Genomic DNA, 22,572 nt, shown 5'->3' with positions numbered 1-22,572 from the left:
TTAGCAGTGACCAGCAACAGGGAAATATGGACAGCAGAGTTTGCTTCGGACAGACTTAAACACCAAGTTTGATGCTCAGGTAAAGAAGAGGGAGAAAAATGTTTTGGTGGGATTTTGCAGCTATGTTAATAAAGAGAGAGACTTAACCTACAGAGCTAAGCTACAAGTAAACTACATCCTAGTATAAGTATGGCATTTACTTTAGGAATTCGGTCTAGGATTTATGTTGTTTTAAGAATTAATGCGAAAGGAGTTTTTATGAAATAAGAAAAGGTAAGCTTCTTGCTCTGCTGTTCTTAAAAATAGTTTGCTGTATTTTTTCTAAACATTCTACTACTTTATTAATTCACAGTATAAACAAGACTTTGATGCAGACTGGTTTGTCTTGAATATGTTGATTTCCACAAGTTATTCTAATTTTGTTACGAAGACTGTAGGACAAGTAACATAATTTCTATATGTCTGAACACTCATTTCAAATTATCTGTGTCACAGAAAGATAATATCTTTGGGCAGTGAAACCAGATGCTTTCTTTTGAGTTTGGAAGGGCAAGGAATTATGAAAAGAGTAAGTCATGTATTCTGGCATTATGATTCTGTCAAGTAGGAGAGTATATTTTTTGAGACATAAAAGCTGGAAGATCTTTTTTCCTGATGTGAACAATGGGCTTTTTAAATCAGACTATTATTTTTGCAGTGCTACATTTGAAAAAGTATGATGAAATTTCAAATGCAAGTTATTATATTTGATGTAGCTGAGTTTCTTTTCTACTTACAAAGACAGTATGAAAAAGAGTAAGAAAACAAATTTTAAATGTCAGTTTCTTGGGTTTTGAAAGTGTGCTTGTATACCTAAAGAAAAAGTGTTTTAGTGAAGTACCTGTTACGGCACCTTTTTGTAATGGATCTCGAGGCTTAGAGAAATTGAACTAGAGCCATCTTTAGGACAGATATATTGGGTCTATGTAGTAAGTAAATTCACCAAAGTAAATTGACTGCAGAAAAGTATGCAAAATTTATGGAATTTAATCAAGGATGTTTTTAGGGAGTCTTGACAACATAAATGATAATCATATGCCATGTGAGCTTTGCAGTAGGAGCTGATTTTGGATATTCTGAAGAAAAATTGTATTCTCAAAAACTTTTCATGTTGCCTAGAGAAGATAAAGGATGTTGCAGGCATGTGTTTAGTGTTAAACAAGCATGCAGATAAAACTGGCATTATTCTATAAGTGTTCCTTTTTTGTCTGTGTGTATGTATATGTGGTTTTGTCTGTGTGTTCCTTTTTTTGTTACTCTGTGTATATACAGTTTACATATATATATATATATATATGTGCACACACACACCAAAGGGGATTCGTAAATCTGCTGCTTCTTATCAGTGTGTGTTCTTAAGGTAATAAAGAAAGTTTGTATGCTCTGGGAGTTTGAAGAGAAGTTTCAAGAGTATTTGGTGCATACAGTAAAGTATGTGATTTCAAATGTTAGCACTGCAATACCAGAATAATCGTAACTTCCTTTCTTTCTCAACACAGTCAACAAAAAGAAAAAGCCTTATTTTCCCCATGTAGTTTAGCTTCAAAAGCTCTGCAGTAAGAGGGTCAAATGAAGTTCATAAAGTTCACTCTGGATGCCTTGACAGTTCTAGAAAGTTAGGCTATAAAAAGCCTTTCTTTGCCTGAAAAGACTACTAAGTTGACAAATTACTAAATGATACACTGGACTTCTAAGGTGATTTGACAGCATAATATAAAATATTGTAAAGATGATGATGATAATGACTGATGATGATTATTGCCTGCAGTTCTGTTTAAAGTTTTTAATAGACTTTTCTTTTTCCTAACTGTAAAAGACATGTTAGGGTGTCTGCCATTCCTACAAAACATGAAGTCTAGCAAATATTTCAAATAAAAATACAAGTAGAGCAAAGATAAAATATTGCTATGTTACAGGAGTGACCACTAGATCCAGTAAGGGATTACGTTCAATGAAAAAGGTAAAAGAATAACTTTTTATGTCCTCAGAGTGATAAGTAATGAATGTAACTAGAAATTCTTATTATGGTATAATAAATAATATTAATAAATAAAACCTAGCACATAATTTGTGCTATGTTTCTGGGTTTAAACTTGAAAAACAGGATGGAGATTCATTTGACAAGGTAACAGTAGCTACTTAGTAAGGTAACTTTAGTTGGTAAAGGTAATAAATAGATTACTATCTAACCTTACATAGTAAAAGGTAACATTAAGCAATGTTATAAAGGTATTTTCCTATTTCCTGAGGAAAGATGCTCAGGTTTTCTTTGAATTATCCAAAGTTCATTTCATGTTACTTAACTTTCAGTTAAATTTGTCATAGTTCATATTTTATAGTTCTATTTATGCTGTGCAAATAAACAGGTAATTTTATAATGTAATCTAAAACTTACCTGTTTGAAATGAATTTTTAAATGAAAGTTTCAACTTGTATCCTTATTAAATGAAATAGTTGAATTCTATCTGGGGAAATATTTTAGAGAGCTTGCCAGAATTCATATTGTATGGAGTGAGAACTATCTAGATAACTAAAAGAATTCAGAGCTCTGAAAGTCTCTTTTTCTTTCTTTCCTACCCATGATTTTTTTTAAAAAAGATCTCTTGTGTATCCAAAAATTAAGACTGCTTTGAGAAAAATGACTTGATTTCCTGCAAATATGTGAGGGAAGATACGGAGTGTAGCTTCATCGAACTCAGTTTTAGAGGTTACATCAGCTGGTCATCTGACTCTTAGCATATCAAAGTTTGTTGTGCCTGGTTTCAGAAACAGATCTTTTTTCTTTTTTTTTTTTTCATTAACATGTCCACCTGTGAAACTGTCTTCTGGCTCCATGTTAAACAGCAATCTCAGTTCTTTGGTATTATGGTATCAAAAGTTTTATTGTATGATGCTTATTTTCTAGTTTCTAGGATTTTTATTATTTTTTTAATTAGAGCTGACTTAATTTCATCACTAGAAGGGAAATAGATTTAAGTATTTTCAGTGAATAAGTGTGTTTTTCCATGCAGAAATCTTTGCAGTTTGAATCAGTTCTTCTCCAGTGATTCCTGCTATGAGCCAATAGATGACAGCAAGCATCAAAGTCATCTGCCTAGTGAATATGAGAACAATTTTAAGAGTTTTTGTTGGGTGCTTAACTCTAGAAGGGAACTGCAGTTCCAATGGAAAAGGTTTGCTCTGTACAGAATGCGTACTGCATATCTGCAAAATCTGTGAAGTTTTCTTTCATGTTTGTAGATTCTCTTCAGTTGTACTAGGAAATGTGTTTAATAAACAAACATTGCTCATGGTGTTTCCTTTTTTTTTAGGCACAGAAATCATGGATAGAAAGAGCATTTTACAAGAGAGAATGTGTTCATATCATACCCAGCACCAAAGACCCCCATAGGTAATTGCATTCTATTTGTATGACAAATGAAAGTCAGTTGCAAGAAAATATCTCTCTCTATATATGCATATATATGTATATGAAGATAAATAGTTTGTACTTACTTGGTCAGAAGGTGGTGGGGTTACATCTGGAGTGATGGATTCCTGGAGACACAGTAGTGTCAGTTCAAAACTTATTTCATCCTAAATTATTTAAAAAAAAAACAAACCAACAAAGAAATCAAAGGTGAATCAGTATCTGTGTTTGATTTCCTTATCTTCTTAGTTCAATATACAGTGGCTTGAGTATTTACTTAAATTGGATGCATGACACACAATACTGTCAAAAGAAAATAATTGCCGTGAACTACCAACTTAAAATTCAACTCCATGCAAAAACTGTTTATTTGGCCTTACATCAGCTGAAGACTGTAGAAAGCCTTACCTTCATTTTGTGCATATTTAGAACAGAATGATGTTATTGAAATAAAGGAAAGTCCAAAGTAAACAAGATCATAGAAAGAAAAGGTAGTATGTTGCTTCTACAAGCAGAGAGTTCGTATAGCAAGAAACCGGGCAGCAGAGTTGAAAAGGTTTTGGCTTTTTTTTAAAGAGTGGTAGGCTGCTTAAGATTGTTTCTCTGTTCGGTTTATACATGCACATGACTGAAGTTTTCTGTTTGTTTAATGTCATAGGTGTTGCTGTGGGCGTCTAATAGGTCAACATGTTGGACTGACTCCAAGCATCTCTGTTATTCAGAATGAGAAAAATGAAAGCAGGCTTACTCGCAATGACATCCAGTCGGAGAAGTGGTCCATCAGCAAGCACACACAGCTCAGTCCGACGGACGCTTTTGGAACCATTGAGTTCCAAGGAGGAGGCCATTCCAATAAAGCCATGGTAACCATGTTTTTCTCTTAAATAATGCTGCTAGCTCAAAAAAGTCATTCACGAAGAATTAACAGCATTCTTTATTAATTTCATTTTAAAATGCTATTTAGTGTAAGACATAAAACCATATGTTTTTATGATCATGTACCAAAGAATTGCTGAACAGAATTAACTGCAAAAGCTGGAGTGCAGCATAAGAGGGGCTACTGTTATGAAGACTGAAGACATGCTGATGTGCTGCTATCTCAATTTTCTTCCAATGGTTAGCTTTCCCTCTTTTTCTGAATAATTTTAGAATTCAACTGTGGTTTTCCATTGCTGGCTTTGTCTGCAAGACTGATAAATTTGAAACATACCAAATTTATTTTAATGTGCCTCCAGACATATATCAGAAGGTAGACCAGTTAGACTTACTGGTTCATCCCAATAAGTGTCCAAGCTAGGAACTGGGAAATCTCTATTCTGCCACAGATTTCCTTAAGCAAGCCACTTAATCATAATATTATGCTGTGGAGCTATACCAAAATATATTAATCTGAAGGCATTGCTGCACTAAGGTGGAGAGATGTTTCCAGCACCCACACTAACCCATGCATGTATTTCTTCTATGTGTCATTACATGAAAGGACGAATCTCTCTGGCTTTGTCTAAACTGCAGAACCTGGGACTTAGGGAATGAATGCGTGCATACTTAGTAGACTGTGGCCAAGCTACTGCTTTGGACAGCAGTAAGGGCAGAAACAGACCCTCTGTGTGCTGCACAGAATAACCTGCCCAGCAACCCAGTACCATCTTCTTTGCCTGAATCCTTCCCAAGGGGTCTCTCAGATCTCTCATGGTAATAGATGGATTACAGATAATACAAAACTCACGTACTGTGCTAGCAAGAGCCAAATATTTTTCCCTGGATACATGCATATGTGCTGGAGATGGAATGATTACTTAAATGGGCAGTTCTTCTCACCCAGATGGAAGGCTTGTTTTGATAGAAACCAGAAAAAACTTTTGTACCAAGAAATAGATAGAAAATTAGGTCATTTCTCTGAGAGTATCACAGGCACCTTATGTTCTGTTGCTAACCACTCATCTAAAAATCTGCAAAGCCATTGCTAGAGAGAGACTCTAATGCAGTAAATAACATTTGCTTAGTGTGAATAAATTGACACCTCCCTCAGCACTAAAATGAACCAAACCGTTCCCACTCCTTGTTGGTATCTTCACAAGGAGTGGGAACAAAACAGAATGATTTCACCAAAACTGAGTAATATTCAGAGATGTAGTAGCCATCATGCTATTAATCATATATGGATACTTTGCATTAAATCTGTCTTTATGAAAAAGAGTAATCGCTAGAGCTTTTTGAGTCATGTTGAAGATCATTATAAACCAATAAACGGCTCTCCCCAGACTAAAGTAGTCTTGGGCAGCCAAGAAATGATGAAGGGTTTAGGAAAGCTGTTGATGCCAACTTCTGTAGAGGATTTCTGTTCTTTGTTGGGATTTTGGTGTCCTAGCACAGTGGCATAAGAGAACAAGGTATATGCTGTGTGCTCAAAAAAAAAAAAAAATACTTGGGGTGAAACTGTGAAGATGAAACTGGAAGTCAACATGAAAGAAAGAAAAATCTTGTCACAGAGTGCAGTCAGGAATGAAACCATGGAGAATTTAGAAAAACAGAAAAGAAAAAATGGTTAAAAATCTGAGACTTAGAGATCAGTACGGACAAAACATTTATTGCTGGAAAACCCGTGAGTTTATTTTGATAGTACTAGAATCAGGAAGATAGTTGCTTCTGCCATCTGTTCTTAGTTGTCAAATTCCACCTGAAAAATGAGAACAACCAAATTCTTCATTAATTAAATAATTAAATTAATTAAATTAATTAAATAAGCCTATAAAAGCTCCAGAAATTCAGTCATCCCTCGGGTCGGAAAAGTGCTTCAAATTAAACAATTCACTAAATTTCTTTTTAATTGGTGTCCTGTCTTGGACACTACCAATGAGAAAAGTATCTCTCATTTGACAAAAACACAAATAAGGAGTTTTGCATAACTAGTAATTGTGCTTTTCTTTTAAATGGAAACAAAATAGCTTTTTATAATATGGTGTGTTTGTTACTGAAAACAGTATGAAGGTGTTTTTATGGTCATATTTCCAGCTCAAAACATTATTTTAGGGTAGATTATAGTCAAAAGAGCTGCCTAACTATTTGTTGCAGTTTTATCAGTCGAAAGAATGAATCTCCTATCTCTGAATTTACTGGGTACAAGGTCTTTCCCACAATAAATACAACTTGCCAAATCAAAATCTTCCTGTGAAAGGCAATATTTTTCTCAGTCAAAGCAACCAACCAACTTTGCCAGCAGAGAAGGGAAAAATGAGCTTTTAAATTATCTTAAAAATTAAGGCTTGGAAAAAGGAACAAGTACATAATAAATCTTGGGAATATTCTTGTTCAGGCAGTATATTTTCAAACTCAAAAGCAGAGAAGCAAGGAAGCATGATACATGGACATGTGTATTCTCTAAAAGTATGCTACTTGGTTATTTTCTTACAATTGGAAATCAAATATCACTATAGCATAGGAGCTGATTTTTGCTGACAATCATGGTAGGTTAATATTGTGCCTACTAGGTAATGAAATAACTCTAAAAGGAGCAAAATCTTGTAAGCTGACCTACATCAAGAAAATCCACAGGGGAAGAATTTGGCATAAAATTTGCCACCTGTTCCTTTATTTATTTACTGAATTGGATGCCCACACCTGAAAATTATTAAGCAAGGGAAACAGAACTGAGTACTATTATCTTGGTCTGTGCTTACAGCAAAATTGGCAATTATTTCTGAATCAGATTATAAGGTATTAGGTGGGATTTATTAATGAAAAACTCAGATTTATAATTGGAAAACTGGTAGTTAATAAAATTAGTGTGACTGACAGATAATTGTTTCTTCCATTGGAAGTAACAGAATTTGATTTTAATAATACACGTACAAATTTGATAATACGTATACTTTGCATGTATGTTTGCAAGCTACAAGTGCAGTGATATAATATTATATCAGTTGCCACCAGACAGTTAACAATGGTATTTTTGCTGTGAAAATGAAAATCATACTGAAATTATAATAGAACATGTGGATTTGGAACAAAACAGAAAAGACAATGCACGTTTACATATTGCCAATAGAACTGACTGTGCTATTAATTTCCTTCCCACAGCCACATAAAACAAAAGTTGTCAAACAGCATGAGTTTTGCTAATACCACTTGTTAAAGTAGTTAAAGTATCTTCACTGGGGCATCACTAAGCTACTTAAATCAATAATGTGAATAGCTGAGAATGCAGCAGGTTATATAGAACTGTGTAGCCAATATTAGATAACACTGGTAAACAAGATGGGTTTACTAAGGGGTCTTTCAGTCTTCATCTAACCACAAATGATCCAGCAACAACACGTGATTTTAGATCTCTAACAAGCTCTTATTTTCTTTAAAAGAGGCTCATTCCATTAATGTTTCAGAAACATTTAACATTTTTTCTGTTTGCATTTGCAGCTGTAGAAGAAATTAAATTCAGTGTCAGATGCCTAAGCTTTCTTATGGTACATGAAACATGAATGAACATCAGTAGAATTCCATTGTACATTAAAAGTTTCTTAGACTTTCTAATATTCAGATCATCATAACTTTATGATTTATTAAGGATATTTAGAAATCAGCCATATAAAAAGGTATATTTCTGCTTTAAAAAGAAGTCATTATTATCAAAACTGTAAAAAGGAGCTTAAAAGCTATCAGTGCTTTTGAAATAAAAAAAAAGACAATCCTGTAACTTGTACGAACCATGAAAAAGGCAGCAAATACTGTTTTTCTCATAGTAAATTAACGCTTAAAGAACATTTAAGGAATTTTAAAGATGGCATTGGAGAAAAAGGGGAAAGGAACCAGTCCCGTTTCAGTCTAGATGACAGTTTTTCTGTTGAGTTCTGTGAGAATTACATCAGGGTTATTTTTTATGCAAAGGTCATACTTTTAAGGGAATCATTCTTTAACTTGAAGAAGAGTCTGCAGTGATGGAAACTTAATTAAGGTAGGTGAAATAACCACCCAGCACCTGCATGCTTCAGAATGAAACAAAAGAGCAACCTTAGAGTGCAGATCACAAAATGTTCCCTGAAGATATTTTCTTTGAAGAAATACCGTAAAATTCTGAATCTTTTCAATTTTATTCACTGATACCATCATCTGCAGTCACTCATCATGTACTTTAATGAGACATCTGTACCTGAGTAACAGAGTACATTCTCTTTACACAGCTCAGGAACTTTGACTTTTCCCTAGGGCACTGGAGTCCAGCTTGCAAGCATCTGGCTATTTGGTTGGTGATGGAAACAGTTATGTTTTAGAAAACCAGTGAAAAATATAAAACAACTATTGGCATCCAATGGTGCCCTTGCTGACTACTTCTGTTTAGGGATCAAACAGGCATGACAGCTTGAACATGATGATTTATCATTTCAGAGCATTATCCTGATGTGTCAGGTCAGTCTGTAAGTTTTGTGGTTAAAACAGTATTTTTGCTTCCTATCTTGCCCTGCTCTGCTGACATATAACAACAAAAGTCTTGCATCCTAGCCATGTACCACTCCCATAAAAAAGGGATTGAATCATTTGTCATTAGAACTGATCATGTCTGCAGCTGGCAAATACACCTGACATGGAATTTCAGGATACCAGAGCTGTTGTTTAGCTGAAATTTACATTTACGTATTAAATCTGCCTCTGGAGGCTGTAGTAAAAAAAATCAGGTACTGCAGAAATACTCATTAATATTCTAAACAAAAAAAAATGAAAAGGCCAGATATTCTGCCACAAGATTGAAAAAATTGATTTTTAATATGGATAAAACCAGTGTTAGAAGTGATTCTTTTTAATTTAATGCATACTTTGAAAGGGATGACAAAAGAATTATTTTGTACTTACTAGTTAACATATTAACAGCAAGAGTCACCCCAAGTGTACCAAACTGAAAATAGACTGTGTAAGAGCAAAAAAATGGAGTAGACCGTCATAAAAATTGAGGTTTATGCACAGGAGGAAAATCACATTTGATGCCATTGCCCTTCTGAAACAGTAAAGTTTACCCATGATGATTTAAATTTTAATTTCCATGAAAAGAACTCTCAGATTTATTTTTGCTTAAATTTACTCTTTATGAAGTAAAATTAATTCTTATAAGCATAGAGGGGGATTGCCTGCAGTATAAAGAACAAGTAGTTGTTTGCAATTAAAATTGGCTACATTTCAAATAAATGTAAGTAAATAGTTCTAACTTTGTGATTCACTATATAGATTTTAGTTATTGAAATCCAGACATCTTAGTAGATAATAAAATTAATACATGGGCTTAAGAAGGTAGGGTCAGGGAAGTCACACGTTCTGGGTTGTAAAACAGTGTTAATGAATAAAAAAAACACACTGTCTGGATTAGATACTACACATCTGATGCCATTTGTGCCTTCATCTTAATACCATCGTGGATGATGCAGTAGTCTGCTACTCTGCAGTAGCCTCTGATTTTCATCAAATTTGTATGGCCACTATTAATATGATTTTACTGTAATTATCTTCTTAAAATTCCCAGTCAGTCTTTACCGTGAAACAGAGTAAATTACCTGTGGTCCCAAAATGTAATCCACACAGTTTGACCAGCAAAGTTTTCATGTAGGCCCCCTAAAGGGATGGCCCTTTGCAACCTCAGATCTTCCTAAGGTCAGGGCAAAAGGAGTAAGAATCAGTCTCCGGACAACTCCACTAATGTGTTAAAACTGTGACAGCCATCCAATCATAACCAAAATTGTTAGCTTCACCATCTAGTCAGTGGGATCAGGTGCCATGCGAGGTTTTTCTCAACTTCCACACAGAAAATTGAATGGATAACTATTGAGGATGCAGTTCATGTGTATAGAAGCTCAAGATTACAGTATGGTCTTGCCAGACCTGAATATTGTATGTTCTTTGTCCATTAGCTGTTATAAAGCTGCCTTGGTGCTGCGGAGGACATTACTGATTCACTGGATTGAATATGCATTTCCAAGTTCTTGCTCAGCTTGCAGTCTGGCTGTGCCCCCCCTTGCTTCTCTGTGACTGTTTGCCCAAACAGGCTTCTGCTTCCAGAAATGTTAAGAACACCTATTAACAGTGCAACAGCCCATTCTTGGGAAGAAACCTATCAGGAATTCTGGAAAAGTCAGGTCCTTATTTCTCACTCAACTAGAAAGGAGCCCACTTTACTGTCATATGATTTACTAAAAGATAACAATCGCTTGGCAAGAAATAAATACTGATGGTGTTAAAGAGGGACAAAATGATTACATAATATACATGGATATTAAACTACCTGGCATGTTACAATAAATAAGCTGGAACTAGGGATTTCTCTGGCTGAAAGCAAAGATGCCTGTGTTATCTGCCTGGTGGCTGTGCTCACAACCCATCAAGGGAAGGACTGCTGAAGTAACCCTATATGCATTGGTTCAATCAGAAGCTTGACAGACGAGTGGCTTTCTGTAACCTATTTTGTTCAATTAAAAGGGTCCTTCCAGATCTTAACATCTATAGAGAGAATTTTATCCTCTTATGGCCCATATCTGCTATGTAACTAAAATAAAAAAAAAAAAATCATCTGTCACGGGCTTTGTGAAACCATACGTCAGCAACAGAAAGAGCAGGAGAAAGAGCCCAGATAGGCTTGTCAGGAAGACAGGTGTATGTGACATGCTAATGTTGTAGCAATTTTGAAGACGATTGTTATCCTTGAGATCACACAGATGGGCGTGATCTACCTTGGAGAAAATGCTACAGATGTACAGAATAAAGCCAAGAGCTGCAAATGTGTAAATGTGTTCCATAGCACTTTCTGGTCCTATACCTTGTTAGGCAGATTCATGAATCTATACAAATCACTCTTATGTCATTCATCTGACAAGTACCTGTTCAGAAGTCTTGCTCAGTTTAAATTTACCTGTGCTTGAACAACCAGGTTTTTTCCTGCTGTTTCCTACCTTTGGAGAGTTTGACTTGTGTCCTGGGTTCAGCAGTAGCAGTCATTTTTCCCCTTCTTGGTAGCTGGTGTAGTGCTGTGTTTTGACTTTCAGCTCGGGAACAGAGCTGATAACAAGGATGTTTTGGTTTGGCCAAGGACTTTGTGAGCCTCATGCTCTGCCAGGGGGGAGGGGAAGCCAGGAGGAAGCAGAGACAGGACACCTGACCCAAACTGACCAAAGAGGTATTCCATACCACAGCACGTCATGCCCAGGATGTAACTGGGAGTGAGCCGGAAGGGCTGGGAGACTGCAGGGTTGGAGGAGGTATCGGTCGGAGCTTGGTCGGGCTTGGGGGGCGAGTTATCGGTCGGCTGGTGCTGAGGTGTTGTATTCTCTTCCCTTGTTATTTCCTTTATCATTATTATCATTGGTGGTAGCAGTAGTGATTTGTGTTATACCTTAGTTACTAAACTGTTCTTATCTCAACCTGTGGGAGTTGCATTCTTTTCAATTCTCCTCTCCATCCCTCCAAGAGCGGGGGGGGGGGGAAAGTGAGTGAACGAATTACCTGACTGGGTTTAAACCACAACAGTTTCTTTTTGGCGCCCAACATGGGGCACGAAGGGTTGAGATAACGACAGATCTGACCGGATTAATAGTCACTCATCACAATGACGATTTATTGGCTCTCAGAGTTGTTTCTCTTGATCTCACAGCTTCAGAATGTTGTAACTTACGTAGAGCCGGTATTTGCTGTGTTAGTGTTCATCAAGTGTGGGGCCTGGGCTAAGGTTCTTGTCTCACTGTGCTTTATGGCAATGACTTCTAATACGGGCGGGCTCCAGCAGCAGGGTGGGACGGACGTGGCCGTGGACTTGTACCTGGCCGTCCGGCTGCTCTTCACCGTCCTGGCCCTCACCCTACTCTCCATCTTCGTGAGGCTGCGGGGAGCCGAGGGGGAGCGGCCCCGGGAGCCGGCGGCTGCTGAAGCGGCCCGGGAGAGCGGCCCCGGGGACCAAGCGGCGGCGGGAGCGGGGCCGGAGGCCGCGAGGGGACGGCTGCCGGTGGAGGAGGTCGGGGCGGTCGAGGAGAGGAAGGAAGCGGCTGCCGAGCAGCGGGAGAAGGCGGCGGAGGAGCCGAGCCCCGCGGCGGAGCCGAGCCGCGCGACGGCCGAGAGCATTTCCCGGAAGCCGCCTGCCGAGCCCCAGGAGGATGCAGGAGACAACGCAGCATTTCCCAGCAAGGCAGAGGAGGAAGAGCTGGACTCAGGAAAAGAGAAGCTGGTGGTGGGAGAGCCGGCAAGCACAGCAGCTACACCAGCCCCAGTGACAAGTACAGCAGCATCGTTTGAGAGTTCTGGAGGTTTTGAATGGCCTTTGGGTATCCTTGGGACCTGCCTGCTGATTGTGATGGGGATCAGCATGTTGGCACACACACAGACTGTGTTCTACCCACAACCATTTTGTCTGATCTCAAAAGTTAAGCAGAGTCAGGTTTGGGTCTTGTCTGGGGTTAGACGACGATATAGGGGGACCAAGAGATTTTCCCCAAGGCTGGAGAGTCATGAGTGGCAGGGTGTGTGGGACAGTATGGGCAAGTATCTAGTCCACTGGGCCCCTCCAGTGCTTTGGAAGCGTCGGAGATGGAAGGCAGCTGTATGGAGTCCCCAGCAACAAGCTGCAGAAACTGCTTAAGGGGACAGTGAATTATTTTAAGCCTGGTGGGCCCATGGCACTTCAGGCCATCAGAGCAGAGATGCAACATACAGATGGACTCATGATCGAGGGGTGGACTTAGCAATGGACACTATTGCCCAGGTTATTCACAAGTGTGAACACTGCACACAGTCTCTCCTGCTCTGGAAGACTGTTACAAGAGATGGAGCCTGACATCATGGACCAGATGGACTCAGCAGCTTTATAGGGACTGGTCCATGCATTAAGATAAGAGTGCACTGAGATAAGAGTGATGGTATATTGAAAATGTGGGATCTGAGCATGACGTGAATGGTATGGAATAAGGGGTGGATAATGTCCTGGGTTCAGCAGTAGCAGTCATTTTTCCCCTTCTTGGTAGCTGGTGCAGTGCAGTGTTTTGAATTTCAGCTCGGGAACAGAGCTGATAACAAGGATGTTTTGGTTTGGCCAAGGACTTTGTGAGCCTCATGCTCTGCCAGGGGGGAGGGGAAGCCAGGAGGAAGCAGAGACAGGACACCTGACCCAAACTGACCAAAGAGGTATTCCATACCACAGCATGTCATGCCCAGGATGTAACTGGGAGTTAGCCGGAAGGGCTGGGAGACTGCAGGGTTGGAGGAGGTATCGGTCGGAGCTTGGTCGGGCTTGGGGGGCGAGTTATCGGTCAGCTGGTGCTGAGGTGTTGTATTCTCTTCCCTTGTTATTTCCTTTATCATTATTATCATTGGTGGTAGCAGTAGTGATTTGTGTTATACCTTAGTTACTAAACTGTTCTTATCTCAACCTGTGGGAGTTGCATTCTTTTCAATTCTCCTCTCCATCCCTCCAAGAGCGGGGGGGGGGGGAAGTGAGCGAACGAATTACCTGACTGGGTTTAAACCACAACAGACTTGTCAATTTGAAAATAAGATACAAGTGAATACACAGTTGTGACTCTTGACTACCTAGGTCATCTTTGGTCAATCACTTAAATTTTGCTCCAGCTTTTGGATCAGTAAGTTAAAGACATCTTTCAAGCATTGCTAAGCATATTGAAACAGTCAATGACTAAATAAAGAAAAACTGTCCAGCATATGAATTGCAGGTATTCCATGATTCCTAGTTGCCTACTTTCATAACTGTTGAAAAATCATGAAGTTAGCAATTACTTAGTGCTTCTGTCATAAAGGCTGCCTGTTTTCAGTGATCCATTTGCATACATCATGTGTATAACCATTCTTTCTTTCTTTCTCTTTCACTACTGCCCTTATTCCTGCAGTATGTACGTGTGTCTTTTGACACAAAGCCTGACCTTCTTCTGCATCTGATGACCAAAGAGTGGCAGCTTGAGCTCCCTAAACTTCTCATCTCTGTGCATGGGGGCCTTCAGAATTTTGAACTTCAGCCAAAACTCAAGCAAGTCTTTGGAAAAGGCCTCATTAAGGCTGCTATGACAACCGGAGCGTGGATATTCACTGGAGGAGTAAACACAGGTAACAGCAACATTGAAATGAAAGCAGTGTGGCTTCTAGGAGTTCGTCACAGAAAAAAATCAGGACTGATGAGATTAAGAAGCCATTCTGTATTTTATTGTATTAGTGTTGGCTGTACTATGTGCAAACAAGAAAAATGTCAAGTTCATACTAGCCTGAGAACTGCCAGAGAATAAAAGGTTTGCTAAAGCATGAAAAACACACTGGAGAGTTGAAAGTAAAGCCTCCCGTAAGGCAATTATATTAGTATATTGCCAGTGAAGACTTTGCAACAGTAAGCTACAGGGAGGAACTACTAATGAGAAACTGAAGTCGAACTCTTATTACATAAAATGGAAAAAACACTCATCCAGAAAAGACCTCTATTTTACCTTATAAGATGATCTGAAACATGAAAAGAAGAAAGATTCTGTGTTGTGGATGTGGTAGAAAACTTTATTGTGAAGTATCACTTTTTTTTTTTTTTTCCCTTTCTTGTAGACAGCTTGACCTATTTTATTTTTTTTTTCTATTGCCCCTGCAGCAGGAACAATAACTTCACCATTTGTACTCAAAGAACATCTGTAACATCCTAGGTGGGTGTCCTAGTGACCCAAGATAGCAGCTGGCCCAGCTCTGCTGGGAGAAAGCATGAAGGTTTTGGGAATAAGTTGCAAAATATGGTTCCCCAGATAGAAAAGGTTGAGCAGTGGCTTCCCATTTACCCTCCCTGGAAGAGGCAGAAAGAAGGACAGATTCAGGAGAAAGTCAAACAGTTCTGCTAGAGATAAATGCAAAAAGTTTTGAGCTGGGACAGGTATTAGTAGATTCTTACGTTATTCTCATTTGCTGCAGTAACAAAGCTATAATTTATTAATTTACTAATCGCACAGACTGTATCTTCTTGTTGTCTATGGAAAATATTGTAATCACTCTATCAGACATTATATTTAGTGCATTTTAGGCAGGTCCTACATATTTGAATATGAATGCTTAATAGGAGTCTTGGGCTTTTTAGTTTCCAAAGCACATCAAATTTAACACTTGTCCTGGTTCAGCTGTAACAGTTATTTTTCTCCTTCCTAGTAGCTGGTGCAGTGCTGTGTTTTGACTTTAGTCTGGGAACAACGCTGATAACACACTGATGTTTTAGCTGTTGCTAAGTAGCTCTCACGCTGGTCAAGGACTTTTGAGTCTCTCACATGCTGCCGGTGAGGAGGGGCACAAGAAGCTGGAAGGAAGCAGAGACAGGACACCAGACCCAAACTAGTGAAAGGGGTATTCCATACCACAGCACATCATGCCCAGTATATAAACCGGGTGGGTTACCAGGAAGGCCCAGATCACTCTTGGGTCAGGCTGGATATCAGGCAGCAGGTGTTGAGCAACTGTATTGTGCATCATTTATGTTTATTGTGGGTATTTTTCCCTTTTTAGTTTTATATTCTCTCCCCTTGTTTTTTCTCTTATCATTATTATTATTGATGGTAGTAGTAGTAGTTTTGTATTATACTTTAGTTATTGGACTGTTTTTATCTCAACCTGTGGGAATGACATTCTTTTGATTCTCGTCCCCATCCTCCTGGGAGCAGGGGGGAAAAAGGGGGAAGTGAGTGAATGGCTGTGTGGTTTTGATTTACCGGCTGGGCTTAAACCATGACAAAACTATATTCAGTTTTATCACAGTACCAGTATAAATAGCAGAAAAAAGGCATAGCTTCTGGAGTGTCACATATGTAGAATATCCCCCACATCTCTGCAGAACAAGCAAGAAAGTCAGGTTAAATGTTGACCTGTATACTGTGATGTTAATAGTTATGTTAGTTGACATAGTAGTGTACTGAAGATGGCAGATATAAATTCTAAGTTAAAAGCAGATTAGAAAACTGTAGATAATGTATGCTTATTGCAGTGGATTACCATAGGAACTGTGGAAGTCAGACTACAGAAATCTTCTAAACAAGGGCTGACTGTAACATGCATTTGGCAAATGCACATCTGCTTCATACCATTTCTTATATCATCATAGTTGCAAATGACGAAACAATACAAATGAACCAGGGAAGTACACATATTTACAGCTGAAAAGGATTTTTTTCCCTGTAATCAAAAATTACCTAAATAAAACAATAAAGCTCAAGTTGCTGAGTGTCATTTTAAAAACATGAAGTTCTAGAAGCAGTTCTGCATCACCAGTGATACTTCATTTCTGGTTTTGATTTCTGGAGGACAGCAGTTTATTGCTCTGGGGCTAGGTTTTCAAACTGTGTAGGTGAAAATTAAGTGTTTTATCTCTATGTGAAATCACACAAATTGGAACGTTCTGAGTACAGGCTTTTTTGTTGATGATGGATTTTTAAATCAGATTTCTGTTACGGAAAAGTATAATTGAAAAATTCTGAAATACTGCTGTTGGACTGAGAATCAGTGATCTGATAGGAATGGTGCATACATGACTGTTCAGTAACTTAAACAAATTGTTCTGAATATTCATGTCAGGCAGAAAGCTGATGATTCTAAGCTGCAGAATGTTTTCATAGTCAAGAGAGATTTCCTGTTTTGAATCCTTTGGGTTTCTGGATCGTAGATTAATTCATACTCGATTACAGGTACAGGTTTGGTTGGGTTTTTTTTCTTACTTTTCCACCACAAGAAGGAAATTAGACTCCTGGACTTAAAGAGTAAGTTGTGTTTTCTTACATGGTTCATTTACAGTGCAGAAAAACTACAGCTGAAAACACACCTATTGTGTGACTGTTGTTAAGTCCAATCTAGTCATCTTGAAAGTGTGGACTTCGAACAAGAAGCAAACACAGAACTGAGTTACAGATAACATCCACAGCCAATCCACAGTTTTGTTTCAGTGCAGCCACATCACAAAAATAGTTATTGATACACAGCTAAAAAAAGTATTTTATGAAAAAGAAAGGGGAATGACACTTGTCTGCTGCAAAGAGATGCCACTGAAACAGTGACAAAGCTGTCCTAAAGCATACAAGAAGCATTCTCAGAAAGCACTTGGAAAAGAGCTGGCACAGTCATTCTTTCTGTGCTAATTTTTGTTTTCTCGCTGATCCTCAGGCGGCTTCTAATACCCTGCTGGAAGCTATGTCAGGTGACTTTGTTTGGAAAGAATGGTAGACTAGCTCACCACAGGGTAGTGTAATGATGTTTTCACATTTACATCCCTTAGTCAGACAGAAGGGAACATTTATGTGCCATACTTTTTTTTTTTTCTTTTTTGCAGGATGGATGGAGGGTGTAATTCTTGTGCTTCTTTCTGTGTTAGGGAAGGATGCAAATGCTTACATGTGCATATATACTTGTGAAGACAAGTGCAGATAAACAAGTTACAGTCAGCTGTCAACATTTCTATTCCTGTCCCTAGAGCTGTGTAATTTTTTCTTTCTACTTCATTTAATATTTTTTAGATTAGGTAAAATAGACTTACAATGTTACAGTAATAATAATCAACAGGAGTATATTCATGGCTTTCCTTAATTGTAAGTGTATGCACGGGTGTTTCCTAAAAAAGAATTCTGTACTAAATCCATACCATAATGAACAAAAAGGTCATAATTATGGATTTTTGCTCTATGCTGTTTCTTCCCCAGGAGTCATTCGGCATGTCGGAGATGCACTGAAAGATCATGCCTCAAAATCTAGAGGGAAGATCTGCACCATTGGTATCGCTCCCTGGGGGATTGTGGAAAATCAAGAGGATCTGATTGGCAAAGATGTAAGCCCTATATAAGTCTTCCAGCTGTTTTTCCTCTCCTCTCCGTCCCTCACATAGAATTACATCTGCAGCAAAAAATCAGTACATATACAGGCTTTCCATTATGGTTGATATCCATTTTGACACAGGAACAGTAAAAAATCCCACAATGTACAGTCATTAAAACTAAATTATAAAGAAAGTTTGTTAAAAAGTTCATTGAAAATACATTGAAGTTTCCTTCTTAGAACGCTATGACCCTGAAAAGTGCCTAAGAAAACACTGATTGCAAAGCTTAAAGTCTGATTCATTTTGAAACAGTACCATAATGTGTTCTTTTTTAAACCTATATGATCACTCAGAAAGATTAACCTCTCCTATTTTAAGTACATATGCAGTTTACTTATGCTGGTTATATGTTACCTAAAGCTTCTATGAACCCTGTTTTTTAACCCTCACCTCTAGTTCATTCACAAACAATCTTCCTGAGAACCAGTGGGATAACTTGAGTGGAAAAGAGGCATAGGCTTCATTCTGCATAATGAACGTTTTTCTTGTCTACATTACACTACAATATTCTTCTCTGGATCCATTAGCAAGCTCAGGTGGGGAAGAACATTCAATTATCAGTTATGTCAGAAGGAATTACAATGAGTATGAAGAAATTGATCCAACTGGAATTCACTGCAATTCACTGTTAAAGTACAGCCATTAGAGGGAATTGTATTACCATGGGGTTTTCTACTTTTAATACCACCAGTGCTTGTATAATAGGATTACCAATATATACAGACAGGACTTTGCAGCAGCAATTCTGAGTCACTAATAAACTCATCTAAGATGCAGTGCAAAGAAATGACCAGCAGAAATAGCTAACTGCAAAGACGAGGTGTGTCTTGTTACCTAAGTATAATGTACACATCAATTTCAAATAAGCAGTCTTTACTGACTGTGCATAGAGTTCTGGAAGCTTTGTAGGAAGAAAGAAGACAAGAAAGTACATCAAATTAGTTGTGAATTTTGGGACTTTTTAATTTCTCCATTAGTTAGTTCCACGTGTTCAAAAACTAGCAGCCTCTGTTCACAGCTAGTCACCACCTGTTAAAGGAGCTCTCTTACAGAAAGAAATTAATTAAGAAAACAGTTTCTCAGCTGTTCCATCCAAATGGAACACCCCCACCCCCCCCACCCCCCCCCAGTTTCTTGTTACATTAAGACACTTTTTCCTTTAAATATCCTTCCAATTTAACAGGAAGCCAAGAAGTTGAAGGCAAACTTGATCATCAAACAGAAAGTGGCAAAAGTTTAAAAATGCATAAAGAAAACAAATTTGGATAGTCTTCATTAAGGCAGCCACAATTATATCAGTAGGATTACAATTACAGGTTCATCTCTAAATAGTTCTGAAATGTATCTGTGATAGACAAAATTGAAGTTTTTCTACCAAGCCTCCTGGCCCCAATTATTTTCATAAAATGATTGATCAATAGCATGATGTAATGCTGAAGCAGTTCTGGTTTTATTCATCTTTAATGCACATAATAATGATACTGCTTTATGCTTACCAATATTAAATTTCAACTTCCATTTTATAGCCTACTCAGGCTGCTTTATGAAGACTTTTTTTAACTCTTCATAGTCCATAGCTTTTCACACTCTTCTTAACGTGGAACCTCTTACAACTCTGTTGAACAGAACGTGATGCAGCTTGAGGTAGACTACTTGTGTGAGTAAATCTTCATAGTAACAGTCTTTGCAAAAATTAATTTTTTCCTCCTTAATGTTTTCTCTCCCTTCCCCTCAGTTTTTCCCAGATACTAATACCTCAAAAGACTTTCCCTCTTATCCTGTGTGTGCATTTTCTTCAGAAACATTTGGTGAGGAAGCTTTTTGAAAGCTTTTTAAAAATCAAAGTGTACTGTATTGACTGGCTCATTAGAGGTCAATGCTGTGAAATGAACCAAGAAGGGGAAATATAAATAGTACCAAAGCATGTAAAATGAATCATCATTAAGCAAGAAACAAAGACCACAAAGGATTATGCAGGGTGGGGGGAAAAGTCAACCAATAGTAAAAGGCTTGTCAAACTCCAGCATCAGTGTGGCTTTATGCCTATATGCACTACGTCTAGTTAAGTTATGATCAAAAGTGAAGAGTTGTCAAAACAAACTCTTCCAGCATCAGGCATATACAGAAAATTGTCTTAGTCGTGGGATTTGGGGAGGGAGAAAAAGAGGGGGGAGTTATCGCTGTTTCACATGACCCAGTGCATGTTGCCTCCTTGCACCTCGTGGCAAGTCAGGCATGCTCAGCAGAGCTGTGCTTCTGCTAATGCACCGGCCCTTGTCTTGCCTGTATAGATTTTGAAGTCATAGCTGAGGAGTTTTATTACATTTCCCAGTCCATCTGAATCAGTCAGGCCTCGGGAATCCTAAGGGCTTTCCTCAGAGCCATAAAGAGAATTGGCTGAGCTAAGCAAAATATTACTGTTGTCTGCCATTTGTTATATTATGATGGTTAAAGATCCCTAAAGAGACCCATCTTACTCCTCTACTGTAAAAGCAATATAGCAGAAAATAGTGCTTCTCTCAACACACTTAGATTCTAATTTAAAAACAAAGCACACAAGGGAAAGGTAGTTAGTTACCTTACTTCCAATTTTCTGATAGAAGAACTGAGAAAGTAAGATAGCTCGCTCAGTCTTGTAGAAAACTTGGATTATAAACAAGTTTCTTCCAACATACACAGCCATTCTTCCCTTTAAAAGAGTGCACTTTGGGTGTCTTTATAGCATGCACATCTTTCTTTTCAGGGTCTGTTTAGTCCTCAAGTAATCACTAAGTATATATTACTTATATATAATATAATATTATATTGATGGCTTGGCTTCACGAGCAAAGATTTGGGAAGGGCTTTAACCACGCTTACTACAAGCACGATGACCAAGGGCAAATGGGATATACAAATCTGGTTGGAAAAAAGGGCGCTTAGGCAATCAGGGAGTATCCAATCAGGACTGTCATCTCCTGAGCGATCTCGAGCTACCCATGTGCTGGTCTGCCCGCATGCAAGGTTGGATCTGCAGCTACCCATGCACCTTGTCCCCTACCATTTCGGCCCTGTCCCGTCCATACAGACAAGTGAGAGTGAGTGGATTTTTTAGGTGGAGCGCAGCTTGCACAGAACTGGCCCTACCCTTTACACCTGAGGTTTAACTGCCACGGCCTAGCTAGCTAGGACGGTGACAGTGAAGTCCACAGGTCGTAGGTTTTGTAAGAGTGACCTTCTCTTTAATGGAAGACCATACAAGGCTAGATGAGCTCCATCAGCCCGGGTGTGAAGATAGGAGTTTTCCTTCTCCTGTGAGGAAGGCCTGTCTTTGCTAACGAATTCGGGAAGACCTTCACCCACGCATTATGAACAAGACTGTCATCTCCTGGGTCAATCACAAGCAACCAATGATGCAATAGCACAACAAGTGTCTAGGCGGGTTCTTAGAGGCGTTCAGTCATAAGCCCGCGGATGGCAGCCTCGCGCCAGTGGCTCCTCAGCCAAGCGCACGCACCAGGGGTCTGAAATTGCGGTTCCTCTTGTACTGAGCAGGATTACTATTGCAGCAACAGAGCATCAGTGGGGTAAAACTAACCTTTCTCACGACAGTCTAATCTCACCTCACATTCCCTATTAGTGGGTGAACAATCCAACGCTTGGTGAATTCTGCTTCACAATGATAGGAAGAGCCGACATGTGTACACATATATATTATTGTCACTGGATTTGCTGTTACCAATTTTGACTTGATTTTGGTAGCTACTTTTCAATTCCTTCCAGAAAGATGTTATTCTTTAAAAACAAATCAAATTGCTGGGAAAAAAAAAAAAAAAAGAAAAGAAAATATTACAAATAATTATAAATAGTTCACAGGTTTGTTTTGCTTTACCTTTTCTCAGTGTCAAAATTTCAGTGTCCCCTTGCAGGCTGGGTCAGGAAATAATTACAATAAGGAAAGCTGAGATGAAAAGAAATTCAGCTATCTCATTGCAAGCTACAAGGTAGGAAGCATGCCTGGGGCAAAGCTGAGGACTAGCATATTTGTAGCATACACAGGGAATTTGGACCATCATGCTTCCAGGATCCTCTAAATTAAACTAAGAACTACTCTATTCTCTGGTGTACCCCAGAACAGTAAGGCTGTGAAGAAGGCTTAATTTGAACAACAGCTTCCCTGCTTCAAAGCATGGCTGCTGTCACATTCATTAACCTATATTTAGAGGGGTTGTCTTGAACACAAATGCTGCCTTTCAACTCTGCAGAGAAGCATGCCAGGGGACATTATTCCTTCTTGTCAATGCAG

General features: G+C 38.6%; 1 protein-coding gene across 10 annotated transcripts in view; it reads left to right on the top strand.

Moving 5' to 3' along the window:
- Window positions 1-22,572, top strand: part of TRPM3 (transient receptor potential cation channel subfamily M member 3) — a 410,566-nt gene that overhangs the window by 273,501 nt on the left and 114,493 nt on the right. For all 10 annotated transcript variants that reach the window (XM_061470789.1, XM_061470784.1, XM_061470783.1 and 7 more), the window contains exons 2-5: window positions 3,351-3,430; window positions 4,107-4,311; window positions 14,308-14,521; window positions 18,115-18,239. In XM_061470789.1, the coding sequence (XP_061326773.1) occupies window positions 3,351-3,430; window positions 4,107-4,311; window positions 14,308-14,521; window positions 18,115-18,239 (624 nt within the window). The remainder of the gene's footprint in view (window positions 1-3,350; window positions 3,431-4,106; window positions 4,312-14,307; window positions 14,522-18,114; window positions 18,240-22,572) is intronic.

The sequence above is a fragment of the Pezoporus flaviventris genome, unplaced genomic scaffold (genome assembly GCF_033815535.1).
Source record: "Pezoporus flaviventris isolate CSIRO_AGI_PZ_B2104156 unplaced genomic scaffold, CSIRO_AGI_Pfla_v1 ptg000064l, whole genome shotgun sequence".
Taxonomy (NCBI): domain Eukaryota; kingdom Metazoa; phylum Chordata; class Aves; order Psittaciformes; family Psittacidae; genus Pezoporus; species Pezoporus flaviventris.
This window is presented reverse-complemented; position numbering and strand designations above follow the sequence as displayed.